This window comes from Esox lucius, chromosome 13 (genome assembly GCF_011004845.1).
Source record: "Esox lucius isolate fEsoLuc1 chromosome 13, fEsoLuc1.pri, whole genome shotgun sequence".
Taxonomy (NCBI): Eukaryota; Metazoa; Chordata; class Actinopteri; order Esociformes; family Esocidae; genus Esox; species Esox lucius.
This window is the reverse complement of record NC_047581.1, coordinates 13550118-13566981: the sequence shown is the minus strand read 5'-3', so window position 1 is coordinate 13566981 and position 16864 is coordinate 13550118. Positions and strand designations below refer to the sequence as shown.

Below are 16864 nucleotides of genomic sequence, written 5' to 3'. Positions count from 1 at the left end.
AAAAAATGAACACACAATAACCTGGTTGCATAAGTGTGCATACCTTTAAACTAATACTTTGTTGAAGCACCTTTTGATTTTATTACAGCACTCAGTCTTTTTGGGTAGGAGTCTTAGCAAGTCACATCTTGACGTGGTAATATTTGCCCACTCTTCTTTGCAAAAGCGCTCCAAATCTGTCAGATTGCGAGGACATGTGCAAAGCCTTCTTCAGATCACCTCACAGATGTTATATTGGATTCAGGTCTGGGCTCTGGCTTGGCCATTCCAAAACATTAATCTTCTGGTGAAGCCATGCTTTTGTGGATTTGGATGTGTGCTTTGGATCGTTGACGTGCTGAAAGGTGAACTTCATCTTCAGCTTTCTATCGGACGCCTGAAGGTTTTGGAACTATTCATAATTCCCTCCACCCTGACCAAGGACCTGGTTCCAGCTGAAGAAAAACAGCCCCAAAGCATGATGCTGCCACCACCATGCTTCACCGTGTGTATGGTGTTCTTTGGGTGATGTACAGTGTTGTTTTTGCGCCAAACATACCTTTTGGAATTATGCCCAAAAAGGTTCAACCTTGATTTCATCAGACCATAACACATTTTCCCATGTGCTTTTGAGAGATGTGGCTTGGATGTTTTTCTTTGTAAGAAAGCCTTCCATCTTGCCACCCTACCCCATAGCCCATACATATGAAGAGTACGGGAGATTGTTCTCACATGTAGCACACAGCCAGTACTTGCCAGAAATTCCTGCAGTTCCTTTAATGATGCTGCAGACCTCTTGGAAGCCTCCCTGACCAGTTTTCTTCTCGTTTTTTCACGTCCAGTTCTTGGTAATGTCTCTACAGTGCCATATTTTCTCCACTTGATGATGACTGTCTTCACTGTGTTTCATGATATATCTAATGCTTTGGAAATTATTTTGTACCCTTCTCCTGACTGATATTTCAACAATGACATCCTTCAGATGCGTTGGAAGCTCTCTGAGGACCCTGGCTTTTGCTCTGAAATCCTACTAGAACAGCTGAACTTTTTGTGATTAATCAGTCACTTTAAATGATGGCAGGTGTATAATGATTTCTATTTAACATGAGTTTGAATGTGATTGGTTAATTCTGAACACAGCCACATACCCAGTTATACGAGGGTGTGCACATTTATGCAACCAGGTTATTGTAAGGTTTTAAATTTTTCCCCCTCAAAGATTTAATTTTTTTTCAATTGAATTGTTCACATTATAGGTCACATTAAAAGTGGAAAAAGTTCTGACATGATTTATCTTTGTCTCATTCTTTTACATCACGATAAAATTGCATTTTAACAGAGGGTGTGTAGACTTTTTATATCTACTGTACATGCTGATAATGAACAGTCAGGCAGAATAATGTAATACTGTTAAGAATATACATCATTTGAATTGAACATAGTTGAAAATATTTTTCCCATCCATGACCCAATGCACCAGAACCTCTCTGATGCTGTATTCAGTAATGGAGACCTGGTGAGGAAGACAGTGCAGAGGGTTTTCCCTTGTCTGACTAGTGTTTCAGTCCTGTTTATATTGTAATCTGAGTAATCTTTAAGACTGATTCTAAACCCAGAATCAGATCAATTGGGTGTTTTTAAAATTTATTTTCTGAAAATATTCAAGATCATTCTGATCCAGATACCAAATGTTCAGGTCTTTACAGTGCCATCTACTGAGTGAGTTGTGACATTCGTTAAACTTTTTGTTAAGCAAAAATCTGAATCAGATGGATTCTGTAATCATTCCATCCAATGTCTCCAATACCAAATTAGTCGGGCTGTTTTTGCCTTTTTTGTGTTTTGATCCAGATACTAGAATAAGATCACTTAATATTACTGATGTGATGTCATACCCTTGGCATACCACTGCTATCAGCCAATCAGCATTCAGGATTCAAATCACAGAGTTTATAATTCTCAGTAACAACATGATACACACCTATACTGCAGTCAACTTAACATAATTAACCTTAACCTCCTTAGCTTAGTTACATTTGGTTCTAGTAACTTTCAAGCCTCTGCCCTGTATCTACCCTGATCCACCCTTTTAGTAAGATAGACCCAAAGGAATTGAAGAGGTGTAAGCATTTGGGGGAAAGTCCCAATGCGATAAGTTGTAAACTCATCAGATTTTCTCAGATCTTCTGATATTCCCTTGTTTGCAAATACCAAAGGTGCAGGTTACTAGGCTAGGGGTTGTGATAAAAATAATTTTACAGGGTTCTCCGATTTGGGCATACATTTTCAGCAGTTGTTTACACTAAATGACTGCTGAAATGACTGCTGAATATGTATGTGGAAGTTCAAGAACAAACCTCTAGCCAAGTACCCACTCCGTTTGGCTACATTTAAAAAAAAATATAACCAGCTGGCTGGTTTATTGTACTGTTAACTGGAGTTTAACAATAGAAAGGTTTCTGGATTCATTATATATTTTATATAACTAAATGCTCAGTGTTGAGCACATTGTTTTCCTGCCTATCTAAATTGTGATGAAATGTTTTATCCTATGTGACTAACAGAGCTGTTGATATGGACTGAGTACTTAGAGGTTTGATACAGTTGTTCAGCGTTAACATGCAATGTGCTGATATCTGTCAGTTGTCTGCCTATATGAAGACAGCCTAAGGTTATGATGTTCTGTGTATGTGTGTAAAGTATCGGTCGTCTCGGAGGGCTTCTACTGAGCACAACTGAGTTTACATTTGAAGGTCTCAGGTGACATGACGCTCATTGTGACAGCACTTTAGATTTCACTGTTTAATACAATGTTTCTGTCTACATTTTTCTTTGTTGTTGTATAAGAGGGGTTTTAAGCTATGCACACAACCCCTGAGTTCAACACATTAACCTTGTGCTAATTGCAACCAACGGGCAGAAGGTGCCGTTAATACTACACATTAACAATAGATTTCTTTAAACAATACATGTTAGAGATTGCACGCACTTGGGTGGTAAACTAAGATGCATTCCAACAAAATACCTACCATGATAAACTACTCGATCAATTGATCCCTTGTTACTGTGTCAGGTTATACCAGGCAGCTGGTCAATTAAATATTGATTACTGGGAAACAAATATGCCTTAGTACCTGAGCTGTATTGGGCAATATTGAAATGGCATTTTCTTCTCCACTGCTTAGAAAGAACAGAATTATTGAAATATGTCATTGTTGTTTATCAGCTTGTTCTCAAGAATATCAGATGAATTAAACCTTGGGTTGAGTTAAACTCTTCAAAGAAATTAATTCATAAGTCATCATAAAAATTATTATTTTATTAAAAAAGATTGTACTTTTTGAAAGTTCATCTTAGTCTTTGGGAACTTAAGTGGTCATCCATGATGTACTGTTTTACTGGAGTATAAATGAGGTTACAACCAGGCTAAACTCCCAGAGTAATTAACATGTGAATGGCCAGAGAAGACACGACATGAGGCTGATGGTTGCTGACCTTCACAAATCAACAAAAAGATAGCTGCACTCCTGAAAATACCCATTTAAACTATTAGGGCAAGAACTGAAAAACAAAAACATAGAACAACTGGAGCTGTGATGAACCTGCCTGGAAGAGAATGCATGTGTATTTTGCAACCATGCACATTGAGAATAATCTTCAGGAATCACTGATGGAGAATTGCAGGCAAACCACCACCAAAAGTGCTGGTAGTTTGCTAAATGTCACTGGAAGTTTGACTGGAAAAGTGAACTATGGTCTGAAACAAAAATCTGGATTTTTGGCAACAAACACCAGATGTGGTCATGCAGATTAGAACCTATAATCCACTGTGAAGTATGGTGGTGGATCTGTAATGTTGTGGGTTTGTGGCTTCATGGACTCCCATCAGGTTATAGGAGGTTTTAAGCCAAAACCTGTCTGCTTCGGCCAAACGTTGTTGTTGGATGTTCCAGATAGAATGATCCAATGCATACCTCCAAATCCACACACAAATGGTTCTCTGACCATAGACTTAAGGTTTTACAATGGCTATCACTTGACCTAAATCCCATTGAAAACCTGTAGGGTAAGCTGAAGAGGACAGTCCATAAGCAAGGACCAAGGACTCTGAAGGATCTAAAATGTTTCTGTGTGGAGGGATGGTCTCAAATCCCTGATTTGTTCTCCTAACTCATCAAACATAAGAGATGATTCAGAGCTGTTGTCTTGGGAAAGGGAGGGTACACAAATTACTAAATGCAGGGGTGTCAATAATTGTGGCAGCCATGTTTTTAAATATATATTTTGAATTATGTTTTGCAAAAGATCAGATTCACATGATATTGAGTGTAAAATCAATTTGATTTACAATGCAATTTTTTCACTGCACATTTACCTAGCATGCCAATTATTCTGATGGGCATAACAAATATCCAGTAACAATGGGCAAATGGGATCAAAATCTTTTGGGCACTTAACCAAATATTAATTTTGTTTTCTGAACAACTGAAACTTTAACACATTAGAACAAAATGGAAAAATTTACTACAGTTACATATCCAAATATATAATTAATTTCAGTTGTTTGGAATATTTATAAAATAATTTTAAAAAAACTCAGGAATGTTTGTAAAAGTCTGCTCAAAGTATTTTCAGATAATTATTCTAACAGGACGGAAAAACAGTCAACACAGTTATCTTTAGTCAGCTTTAAAAGAACTTAGATATCCATTAGGGAATGGTAAATGGTGGCCAATGCTGATTAAAGCATGCAATTTTGCTTTCGATGGTTGCAATTAGCCCAATTATCTAATCTTTTTAGAATATTTTAACTAAAACTATTTTAATTATCTGTAATCTTAGATTGTATTTTTGGCATCCTCCAAAAATGATGTATGGGGGAGAAAAATGCTTTTTGTTTTTGCTTTCAACTTTTATTAAACCCAATGGAGCATAGAATGTTTTAACTGTGTGGTAGTTATGCTGTCCCACTGCAAATGATCCACTTTGTCACAGATGAATTGTATGTTGCGGCTTTTAGTTAGCTTCTACATTTGACAATGAGTGCCATGGGTCTTACTGTAAGTAAGCACAGATTCAGAACAGCCATGTAGGGCCGGTTTTCACAGACACATTAAACCTACCCAAAAAAAACAAGCTCAATGGAATTTTCAATTGAACTTGACTATTTCATCCTAGACTAGATTTAATCCATGTCTGCGAAACCGGCCCTTAATGTCTGAATGATTGCATGCTCAAGAGGGGATTGTCCTCGCCACCACCCTGGGGCGATGATATTTGAACTGTAGACCAGAGGGAAAAGTGCCTCCTACAGATCCTTCAACACCAACTCGATCAGCGTCTGGACTCCCATCCCGGGACTGGCCAGGACTGCTAGATTTCAGAGGCAAGCCGGCAGTGGGTTTCTTCTACCTTCTCATTTATCATGTATACTTAGAAAACAGCTCAAATAACTAAGGCAGTGTTTCTCAACCCTGCTCCTGGGCGCCCCTGCCTTTCATGTTTTAAATCTCTCCCTGGTCTGTCACACCTGAATCAAATGATCAGCTCGTTATCAAGTCCTTCATGAGCTACAGCAGGTATGTTCGAGAGATCTAAAACATGCAGGACAGGGGGCGCCCAGGAGCAGGGTTGAGAAACACTGAACTAAGGTATTTGTGGGATACAATGCAATGGGTGTGATTGTAAGAACACAAGGTGTAAGCAGAGTACAGCCTTTTAAGCTGCTTATCATTTAATAAATACAAATCAGTCAGTCTAACCCCAGTGTTTACATGTAAATGGTGAAACCGCACGTCATCAGTAACGCAGCCTTAAGATACAAGCAATTTAGGCAACATTTTGGAAGGAATAAAAAAAATTACTTTGGTACCTTGGCCCTATACCAAGTTGACCTCCACCTCTTGCATGGTATACACTTGTAGGGTAGGTGCAAGAGTCGCACAGTCACACTAATCAAATCCTCCCTTGGTTCTAATACGTTTGGCAGCCACTTGAATGATGTTTTGGCCGGGGTGGGGACTTTTCTACAACACCATCTCCCAACCTTCACAGGGTTTCCTCTCCTAAGGAGATGTACCTCCTTTTCCTCGTCGCCGCCCTCTCAACCCCTCGGCTTTCGGTGAACTTGTAACAGACCATGCACCACACACTTTCCTCCGGAGCGATCTGCACTCCACTGCCTGTCCTGAAAGGCCGCAGAGCACAGGACCCTGCAGCAAGGAGTACAGCGTAGGGCGGGTTACAAGAGGGCGCAGAGGAGGACACCCGGCTCATGTGGTTAGGTGCCTGCTGTCCGCATCATATTTACCCAAAATGAAGTAGGCGGTGGCACTGAGGGAGAGGACGATAAGAAAGATGGTGCCCGGACCCACATCACCCAAGGCGCAGGCGTTGGGACAGGCACAGGGACTCTCCACCCAGATCTGGAGGGGAATGTCCCCGCCGAGGTGTAGGGCGAAGGCGGTGGATCGGTTCACACTGCAGTGGTAGTGCACCACAGTCAGGGGGTAGGTGTCCTCTAACACTACGGGGAAAGGGGAACAGACGGCTGATTACAGGGTTGAACACACAGGCCGTAGTATTCACTGACACGCACGACTTACCTACCAGAATATGAAACAGACAGTGTCTGCAAGCTGTTGTTGTAATGGAATTCATTGCCCTCATGTCTCCCATAGTTTACGTAGTGACTGATGTGTCTGTTATTTTTATGAAACCTGTTGAGTAAATTCCTCATTAACCTCTGGGTTCTCTTGTAAAGACAGGCTTATGATGGCAGTTCACATAATGTAATTTCGACCAAGCCAAGAAAAACAGCCAGCGCTTGTTTCTGAAATGATAATGATTTGCTATAAAAAAGAGAAGTACTTACTTGACTGTCAAACATGCGGCCACGCCTGTGCAGTCTGTCCCGGCGAGGTCCTCGGGTTCGGAGAAAGGTTGACAGGGGCTGAAGGACAGGAGGATCTCTGTATCCGGCGTTGTGCTCTCCGATGACACCGGATTCAAGTGACCTAAAAAGCCATCAGAGTCCGCCATAGCGGCCAGGTTAATCACCCCTGAGCCGTCCTTCATGATGCATCTACAGTTACTCATTTTAAAACAGCCCGTTTTTCTCCTCTTCAAGGTCAAGGGTGGGGGGGTTGACATCAAGGGAGATGAAGAAATGACCACGAAACTGATAGATAAAGTAAAATAAAAAACTGGAAACGTCATCTTGTCGAAGGTGAAGTGTAGAACCCTGGCTAGCTGTCCGTTTAGGAAGGTTTACGAAGACTGTCCCTTGTAACAGCTCAGTGCAACTGACAAACTAATTAGAGTCCAACCACTGACACATTCCAGGCACATCACATGGCACACGCTGCTACCCAACATACATAAATCACAAATGACAACACAAACTCATACATCTCAAGCGCAAACATAATTCAGTTTATTCCTGTTTTACAGCTACACTGACAATTATGCATTGATTAACTAACATTAAGTTGCTCGGGCATAAGCATATTAACATTGTTTACAGCCCCCTACATCAGGTGCACCTCAGCTAGAGATCTTAAAGATTCAAGTCAGCTTGAGCCATCACATCTGGTGACAACCAGAGATTACACTGCAGTCACAAAGGCAGGGTGATGAAAAACTGCAGCTCACCGAAGAACTCAGAAGAAAGCTCACTGATTCAGATCAGCTGTCATCACCATTATCCCATTCTCACCATTATGGGCCATCAGACAAGCGAGACAAAATACTACCACTGATTATGTAAATTACTCAACTCTATCAACACTATCACATACCTGAACGCTGCCGCTGCATTAACTCACCTGGTCATCATCAACGCCACACAACTGATCACTCTGAGCTTTCACCAGACTGCTGCTATCAGTCCTGACTATCGCAGATGTGATTACTCACCAGGTCATTAGTGAACTCCCACGTGATTTCTATTGTTGCAATCATCTGATCAGCATTGCAACACCGCAAGGCACACACTTTTCGCACCTAGACAGGAGTACACTTACCATGGACCACAGCCTTGCATTCCTGACTTAGTCAAGGAACGCCCAAGGGTGTTTCCAAGACTGAGATGTGCCTTTGATAATTTGCTACCTTTAGATGCAACTGTGCATTTTAAGTGTCAGATAAGACGCTTTGCTTTAAGTCAGAGTAGTAACTGGTCACTAGACACACCGAAGACCTTGCCCTTTTAAAGGCAAACAAGCCAGCGCTTCAATGTAGCAGTACCAGACTGCTACATTTTCAGAGGTCATGTGTGGAGGAGCAACCAGCTGGACTCTGAGGTTCTGTACCCAGTGGTTCTGGACTCAGGCCATCTGATCACCATATGAAGGGCAGCTGCAGCATCCAGGCCCAGTGTGTTTGTAGAGTTGAGTTGAGGATTCTGTATTCTGAGTGGGAGGGCAGCTATCTGCAACTTCCAGCTTGGTTGCTCCAAAATTCATTAGAGAAAACCTTTTTGAGAAAGCAACCCCACTACATTCCTATCACGTCTAATGATCGACAAAGATCAATAACTGACACTTTCAACCGCACCCCCAAAGGGTGTGTATTTTGTTAATGACTAAAGGGTAAACACGCAAAATCGATGTGTTCCGTCACATAGAATATCCAATTCCATGTTTTCACATGAATTGTTAATAAACTAGTTTGACAGACATACAGTACTGAGCAAAATCTAAGGCACTTGAAAGTCAAACTGATTTTGGATAGTAAGTGTCTATTTGTAAAAATAAAGTGTCTAAGACTTACATTAAATACAGTACTGTATTTAATGGAAAAGAGATGTTTCTAAATAATGAACCGTGCTGCCTTGTTGACAAATCACAGCTTAGAAAATCAACACGGCTGTTTTGCCATTGTGTAGTTCTCTTATTGTATAATGTTGAAATAAAGTTTCCATATTGCACTTAAACTAAAATCAGTCGGTTCCTGTTCTGTTTATAAAAAAAAAATTCCATTCCACAATTTTGCCTTAAGTAGCAAAGACAAGTGTACAGCAATGTTTTGAACGCCTAACTTTGTGATTAAGTATCTTAAAACCGATAAGACTGTTGTGTCAAAACGTGTGCGCAGAAGTGAAGTCAGACACTGCAAAAACAGGCATACCACGACCTAAAGAAAATATATCCCTAACTATCACTATATACTTCGTCCTTCGTCGTTTATTTCTTCCTACTTTGGTTGGGTTCCGTTTCTTTGTTTGAATTGTTATTGTTGTGTTTCTTAGCTGGCATACCACTGGCACTAAAAAAACGCATAAAACAAGATGTTCCATATTGTGGTCATGACGAGAACGAGAAAACTGTAGGGTGAGTTATTTATTTACAGTTCGGAACTTCCCCTTGGAAGCGAAGGCGGGGAGGGTGTCTAGTGACACCTTGAAAGCCATGGTCACCCTACTTACCTTGTTTGGCGGCGTTATTGGCAAAAAGAGAAAGCTTGCATGAAAGTTTGATTAAAAATGCTATCCAAACAGGACTGATTAACGCAGAAGCTTTAAATACATCTCCAATGTTTTTTTTTTTTTTACTGTATTCAGATATCCTTGTACACCAAGGTATCAAAGGATAAAGGACAACATCCGGAAACTAGCCTAAGGTAAGAACAGCGGTTGTCAGCTTTAATGAGCCATTTGATTAAGAATTGTAGCATTGGTCATTTGTTGTTTTTTGTCCCATAAACCTATCCCCGAAATACATTTTTAATTTATTAATAATTTAATGGGGGCAATTATATAAATACAGAGTTTTGGACCAATATTAATCCCACCCTAAAGGATTGAAACTACACGTTTTAAATAATGGATGTTCTGTAATTGCATCCAAAGGTAGGCTATGTATTAGCTAGATTTTTTACAGCGGTAAAGAGAATGCGTATGTTACCATTCTAACTGCAGATAGCCCCTGTAAGAAACACTGAGTTACACAATGTCAGATCCAGAGGTCTGTGTTTGCTGTTAGCTTGGTTTTATAGGTACATGTGTGTGCCACTTCCTGGTTTGAGGCTGTAGTGACTGCAGTGTTTGTGGTGTATTTACCTGTCAGATGAAGAAGAGGAGCGGTCTACGCTTATGTACCTTCGGAACTGCCAGGCAGAGGAGATGGTGGGGTCTGAGGACCAGCTGGATTTACATTTATGTTGCATTTACATTTACATGGAGGATGTCAGGGCTGTTTAACATCAACCAGGAACATGACTTCTACAGCCTCACCTGTCTTATGAAAGAGGGCCTGCATGCTGTCCTACTGACCAGCAATGACACCCCAAGAGCCCTACCTGTGAGCAAAACTATAGACTACACAACAACATGACACACTATTTCACATGCAAGATATTTTCTAGAGCAAATCATCATAGTTGACCCAAAAAGGACTTTACTATTGGATCTTACGTAGTTGTCCCGCAATCACTTCTTTTGTTGCATATAACAACAAACTTCAAGTCTCATAATCAGTCGATCTTGTTTCACTCAGGAAGAACTTTCTGCTGAACATTACAAATCGGTGGAGACTCAGGTCCACAAGGTGCTGTTCCAACACATTTTTCAAATCAATCCTGACAGAATACTGTCTGTGAGAAAAGGTTTTTTGTGACACTTTAGTTTTGACTCACAGTCCTTTGTTGCCTTCCCCTGAAGGACCTTGAGATGCGGACGTTTGCAGGCCTGGTGTTTGCCAGCCTGCGGCGCTCTCTGGACATAACAGAGGAAGATTACCAGAGGTCCCTCTCTTCTGAAGGATGTTATGTACAGTTCATCAGCAACTCCAAGAGCAAAGCTGACTTCTTTCTCACGTGAGTTGTGCTTAAGGACAACAAACGTTCGTAAATGTACTTTGTAGTTGTTCAAGAATGAAATGTTTTTGTTTTTAACCTTAGGAATGACAAGAGGTTCTTCCTGAAGACACAGAATATGCGAGAGGTTACATTTTTTCTATCCAACCTGAAGGCATATATGGATCACTTGAAAAGATACCCGCACTCACTGATGGTCAGGTTCCTGGGTAAGAGAGAAGACCAGTAGCTAAAGATCAAAATATCACCTGACAAATGAACTGGCACCTGTATTGCCTCTGTCAGTTGTTCAAATTTGTCTTTTCTTATTTCAGGTCTCTATAGCATCCAAATACCAAATAAAACAAAGGTAATGTTAATGAAACACACATTCACAAAGACATTTTTCATCATGTCACTAATTTTTCTTATACTCTCAGACGTATTTCATTGTAATGCAGAACGTGTTTTACCCGGATGAGAAGATAAATACCAGGTAGTCATTGTTTGTATTTTAGTAAAAAATTCACAAAAATAAATATTTCTGGATTGTGTTGACAATTTCGGGTCTATCTCTTAGATATGACATCAAGGGCTGTGAGGTGGGTAGGTGGACTGACCCTGCATCTACAGTTACTAATATTCTGAAGGATAACAACTTTGAAGGAAAGCATATTATACTTGGTAAGAGTCTGGGGCGCCCTGGTGTATATGTCAGCCCTTGAGGAGACTGATGAAGTCACTGCATTGTGTTATTGTTTTCTTGCATCTATAATCAAAAGGTTAAACTCAATAGGGCCATACTTGTTAGATTAAACAGTTTCTCAAGCTTACAAATGTGGATCAGCCAATTTTGTCTGGTCAGAGAAACTGGCATGTGGTAGTTATTTGCGTGACAGAATCCCATGTTTTGGCCACTCCATTTTATACAACCATGTATATTTTTATTTTTTGAACCTGACACTTGTCAAATAACTGCAAATGACCTGTCCCTGCTGTCACTAACTGGTGGTGTGAATCGCTTAAGTGCTAAGCCCAGAGTCTTCAAGATGAAGTGACTGCACCCCCTTGTGGCAATGTTTTAGAGGTAAAACAATCCAATGTTGGCCCTCAAGTCAAAAAACGTTCTTGTGTACAAATATAACATGAAATTAAAATCTAGTAGTTAATTGGTGTGTGCACATCAGTGTATACTAGTGTATACAAATATATAAAGACCTCACTCTTAAATTCATTGTTATTCTTAATTTCAGTGCTGTTCCAGAATGTGAGATTGGTCCGATCAGTGGGTGTCATGAGCTTAGCTAAACTTCTTAGGCAGAGTCAGGACGTGTCTGAGGCTAGACTGACCTGGTATCTGATTGGCTGCTTTTCAGCCAACTGACAAATATATGTACGGTATCAATTTAAAGAAATAACAAACAAAAAAATGTAATGCCACCTATAATTCATATAGAATTTGGAAAAGCGAGCGAGCACTGAAGCGAGCTAACTCCACTGCTTCCGTCCCTAAGCAAAATCATTCCAGATTAAAAAGAACAACTGGCATTAGTCAAAATTATATCTCAACTGGTCTGATATTTGCCAAAAAAATTGCCAGCCATCTGCTCCTCCCCTCTCCCAGTTACCAAATTGTCTAATGAACAACCAATAGATCCTTGTTTTCATTTCAACATAATGAGGATTGATGTTAGTAAATCCATAGGTTCTCTCGACCGCTTTTCTCTGCAAATGATGTTTAATTGGTAAACACTTTCATGTGAAAGTATATAAGTGATTTGAATTGGCATTTCACTTCATGGGCTATTTCTAAAGTTCACAAGTATAGCCCCCACACTCTCCCCTAAGAAGTAAACATGTATAATGTGTTTACAGATCAGCAGCGATCCTGGCTTGTAGATCAGGTTGAAATAGACTCTGCATTCCTCCGTAGCCTCAATGTACTTGACTACAGTATCCTACTGGCTCATCAACCCCTGCATCAACATGAGCTGGACAGAAAGCACTCCTTTAGTAACCAGACTATGGCTACTGCAAAGTAGGTGTCCTGTGTAGCACAATAATCTCATTATAAAGTAACATCATTTTTAGTTGACACTCTAGACATGCAGCTAAATGTAAAACAGCTCATGTGAGATCATTGGTCTTTATTTTTTTATGGATATAAGGCAATTGTTAATATCTCCTGGTTAATCTGTTCTAATATCATTGTTTTACCTCTGTATGGCCAGCCCCAAACTGAAAGATCCCTCAACTATTCCTTTGGAGGTGGACTCAGCTCAACAGGCCTCAGATGCAATGAACAGGGGGTCAGACCAAATGCTGGACAAAAAAGGGCATTTTGGCCAAGGAATCCCTCTCCGGGCGATAAACCGGTGCTCTGTAAACGGTACAAAACTCTGGGATTTCCAAGCTAATCACCGTAGGCTTCCTAATTTCTCAAACTCAGTCCATGTCATAGATGGGCCAAAGCTGCGCTATTTTGTTGGTATTGTGGACTTCTTCACTGTGTACGGTGTGAAGAAAAGGCAGGAGAACTTGTGGAAGAGTCTACGCTTTCCAGGCCGGGCCTTCTCCACTGTCAGCCCAGCAACCTACTCCCAGAGGTTCTGCCAATGGGTTAGGGACCACACCAAATAAGACCAGACACTGGGAGATAGAGACACAAAGACTATTTAAATAAACATAAGGACAGTATATTTGAGGGCATTTTATGTCATATTTATAGTGAACAGAAGGTGACACCACAGCTTCGGTTGTAGTCCATTAAATGTTGTTCACTAAGTACACCCCCATAAATGTTTTTTTTCTTCCAAAAAAGTTGAAAAGGAATGTTTTGAGTGAGGAACAGAAGCGTTCAATTTGCAGTGGTCTCTTAATTTTAACGCTTCTGTTCCTCACTCAAAACCTTCCTTTTCTACTTTTTTGGAAAGGAAAGAAAAAGGTGCAGTGGTCTCTTCATTTTTTCTTCGAGTAAGTCGAGAATGAAGAATATATATAAACTTTTGTCACTGCATAATTGAAGGCTGATGATTTAGATCAGTGATGGATCTAAATCTATATTTCAAAATTCATCTGTGGAAGGATACACGAGTATCCTCAATGGAGGATTGCTGTCTTGGAGAAAATTATACGCTATTTTGTTAGCCTGCTAAGGAAGTGAAATTCCCTAAACCACTTATATGTTTTCAGGTCATGAAGAGGGTTGATTTAGGGTGAACGATAGTCCAGCCCATAAAACACAGAACCAGTAAGCAAAAGATTGCCAGGTCATATTCCTGATTTGGCAAGGTGAAAGAAAATATCCTGTCCTTAACCTCATCCCCAGGCTATTGCCTATAGCATATATCAGCCTGGAACACCTACCATCCAATGTTGTTCTTCGGGGAGGCAAAGTATCATTGTATAAGAATGTTAAGTATTTGTGTCGTATAAGCACAAAACAACATTGTTTCTTTGGGACAGATGAACTGTCTCGCTTCCAGAGGTTTCTGGGAGCAAGGTTATTCTATGTGTGACCTACTGTAGGTGCTAAAATCTAATTGCTGCAATTTAGAGGGATTGTGTTAAAAGCTGAAGTCCAATTTTGTTGGATTTAGTGTTTGATTGTTGACTAAATGTACATGTATGTATTTGTGTAATGTTATATTTAATCTCTGATTCAATTTTACATAATGGTAAATCGCCAAGGATTACAAGGAACACAAAAAGAACTGTGGCTGTAGTGGCGATTTTGGAACTCTGCCATAACCAGACAATGTATTTTATCTGCTGATCCAAACATGATAACACAGAAAAGATGATGTCATAGTCTGGAGTGGTACAGCAGTCTGGCCGGTGGCCTTCGGTGCACACCTGTGGCTGCAGTACGGGTCTGAGTCTGGCCCTCTTTCAGCAAGAAAATCCATCTTTTGACAATTTCCTGTCAAATAAAGCATAAAACAAATGCCTGAAAAGGTTGTCTACACAACATATTTTGATGCCATTGGTGCCATGAACAATATGCATTTTATTTTTTTAAATGTGTTGCCTTTGCGAATGAACAAGTTATGTTTATTTTTTGTCTTTATAGCTCTGGCTTTTTTTCTTCAACTGTAAATCATATGCTAAATTACAAAAGAATATATATAATTATGTGCAACTAGCAATTTATTCAACATCTTATTTACAGCTTCACAAGCTAACCTGCTTTTGAAACATTTGGATCAAACACTGCCTAATGTGTCTTGCCACAGAAGCATTTTCAGGGTTCCACAGATTGGCCAGATGGTACCACTAGGGCTGTCACCATATCAGACTTTCACTTCACAATTATTTTGGCCAAAAGAATATCTATAGAAAATTTGAAGAAAAAAATATTAATAATGCTATCAGGCAAATTCATCTTCAACTTTGTTTATTGTGTGTTTTGTCTCTTTTTGGCAATTGAATTACATTAAAAATAAAAGTGTAGGGAGGTGGAGAGAGAGTCTGTGACCATAACTGTACAATAAAATAAATAAAAGCATACAAAAATAATTACACTTAATGATATCAATATTTAATTTTTAAATGACGCATCTGATTTTAATGAGAAGGTAACATTAAAATGGGTTATGTCACTTTTTCTAAGTGCTTGAAGTAGTTATTTCCCTTGCCCGTTAAGGGCAAAGACTTCTTTGCGGCAATGGCACTATGCTTTGTGAGTGACTGTGTTCAGAGGACCGCTGGTTGGCACCCTGCATTAGGTGGTCAGGAAGCAGAGGAGGCGATTGTACTTTGACCACTGACCAAAGGTTGCCAGTCATTTTGAACAGGGCCGATTTCTGGCATATGCAACATACAGCTCTGGAAAAAACTAAGAGACCACTCCTAATTTTTCTTAAATCAGCATGTATGACAGCCATTCCATTCCAATGTCTGTTAAATTCCAACACAGGCACACCTCATTTTACTTAATGTATTGATTAGGTAATAACCTGAACCACATCTAATTTAACGACAAAAAGTATAAAAACCACTGTTGTGGTCATCACTATCCTCTTGCAATAGGACCAGCTGGATGGCAAAAAGTGAAAGTAGTACTTCAAAGGTAATTTGAATAAAAAAATAAATAAACTATTCAGCATGACAAAAGAGTTGAAAAGAAAAGCTTTGAGTGAGGAAAAGGGTTCATTTCTGGCTTTACTGGCAGAGGGATACAGTGAGCGTCAGGTTGCTTCCATCCTGAAGATTTCAAAGACGGTGGTTCATAAGAACCAGGTCAAGCAACAGACATTGGGGACAACAAAGCCACAGACTGGCAGAAGGTGAAAACCACTGCCCACTGACCGAGATGACCTTCAAATCATTCAAATGTCACTCAACAACCGTAGGATGACATCAAGTGACCTACAAAAAGAATGGCAAACAACAGCTGGGGTGAAGTGCATGGTGAGGAGTGTTTGAAACAGTCTCCTAGGGGCAGGGCTGAAGTAGGGCAAAGCTAGAAAAAAGCTCTTCATCAATGAGAAGCAAAGATGAGCCAGGCTTAAGTTTGCAAAAGACCATAAGGATTGGACCGTAGAGGAATGAGTAAGGTCATCTTCTCTGACAATTAAAATGTTCAGCTTTGTCCAACACCTGGTCATCTAAAGGTTAGACAGAGACCTGGAGAGGCCTACAAGCCACAGTGTCTCACACCCACTGTGAAATTTGGTGGAGGATCGGTGATGATCTGGGGATGCATCAGCAAGGCTGGAATCGGGCAGATTTGTCTTTGTGAAGGACGCAAGAATCAAGCCAAGTACAAGGTTATCCTGGAAGAACACCTGCTTCCTTCTGCTCTGAACTGGGCTTTTGTGGACTGATGGTAACAGTGCTTTGTGGGGTAGTCTGTAAGCGAAAGGAGATACTATTACATATGCATATGGTCGTGAATCTGCCAAAAGTATCGCCCAGTCTTATTGCTGACCATGGACCGTTTTATGGCAGATAAGTCCATAATCACTGCATATCTGGGCATTCTGAAAATGTAGTCAAGCATTTAAATGAAATAAAAATACATTAGAATACCATAGAATCTCACTATACTGCTTTCTTAAACGTTAAGTTTGAGAGTTGCGGCATCTCG

General features: G+C 40.1%; 2 protein-coding genes across 3 annotated transcripts; one reads left to right on the top strand and one right to left on the bottom strand.

The window, feature by feature from the left end:
• Positions 1-5928: 5928 nt before the first annotated feature.
• On the bottom strand, positions 5929-9283 carry LOC105014162. 2 transcript variants are annotated; one of them, XM_010876222.5, is made up of 5 exons: positions 9179-9283; positions 6854-6995; positions 6589-6698; positions 6290-6505; positions 5929-6191 (listed from the first exon to the last, which is right to left on the bottom strand). In XM_010876222.5, the coding sequence occupies exons 1-5, from the start codon at positions 9258-9260 to the stop codon at positions 6028-6030; spliced, it is 714 nt and encodes a 237-aa protein (XP_010874524.2). In that variant the 5' UTR covers positions 9261-9283; the 3' UTR covers positions 5929-6027. The 2 variants fall into 2 exon arrangements, with proteins under 2 accessions (XP_010874524.2, XP_010874526.2); XM_010876224.4 differs by lacking the exon at positions 9179-9283 and adding an exon at positions 7779-7976.
• Positions 9223-13611, top strand: LOC105014163 (phosphatidylinositol 4-phosphate 5-kinase-like protein 1). The gene is made up of 11 exons (XM_010876226.4): positions 9223-9311; positions 9542-9600; positions 10047-10280; positions 10476-10526; positions 10640-10794; positions 10879-11003; positions 11109-11143; positions 11214-11269; positions 11354-11457; positions 12649-12811; positions 13005-13611. The coding sequence occupies exons 3-11, from the start codon at positions 10047-10049 to the stop codon at positions 13411-13413; spliced, it is 1332 nt and encodes a 443-aa protein (XP_010874528.2). The 5' UTR covers positions 9223-9311; positions 9542-9600; the 3' UTR covers positions 13414-13611.
• The last annotated feature ends 3253 nt before the right edge of the window (positions 13612-16864 follow it).

Excerpts from the sequence above, each read along its gene's own strand:
- LOC105014163 (XM_010876226.4), top strand. The coding sequence starts at position 10,047 with ATGAAGAAGAGGAGCGGTCTACGCTTATGTACCTTCGGAACTGCCAGG. Across the intron at positions 10,527-10,639 it reads TGGAGACTCAGGTCCACAAG|GACCTTGAGATGCGGACGTT; the intron begins GTGCTGTTCCAA and ends CTTCCCCTGAAG. Across the intron at positions 12,812-13,004 it reads CAGACTATGGCTACTGCAAA|CCCCAAACTGAAAGATCCCT; the intron begins GTAGGTGTCCTG and ends CTGTATGGCCAG.
- LOC105014162 (XM_010876222.5), bottom strand. The coding sequence starts at position 9,260 with ATGCGTTTTTTTAGTGCCAGTGGTATGCCAGCTAAGAAACACAACAAT. Across the intron at positions 6,699-6,853 it reads GCCGCATGTTTGACAGTCAA|GTTTCATAAAAATAACAGAC; the intron begins GTAAGTACTTCT and ends TTTACTCAACAG. Across the intron at positions 6,506-6,588 it reads ACTGTCTGTTTCATATTCTG|TGTTAGAGGACACCTACCCC; the intron begins GTAGGTAAGTCG and ends CTTTCCCCGTAG.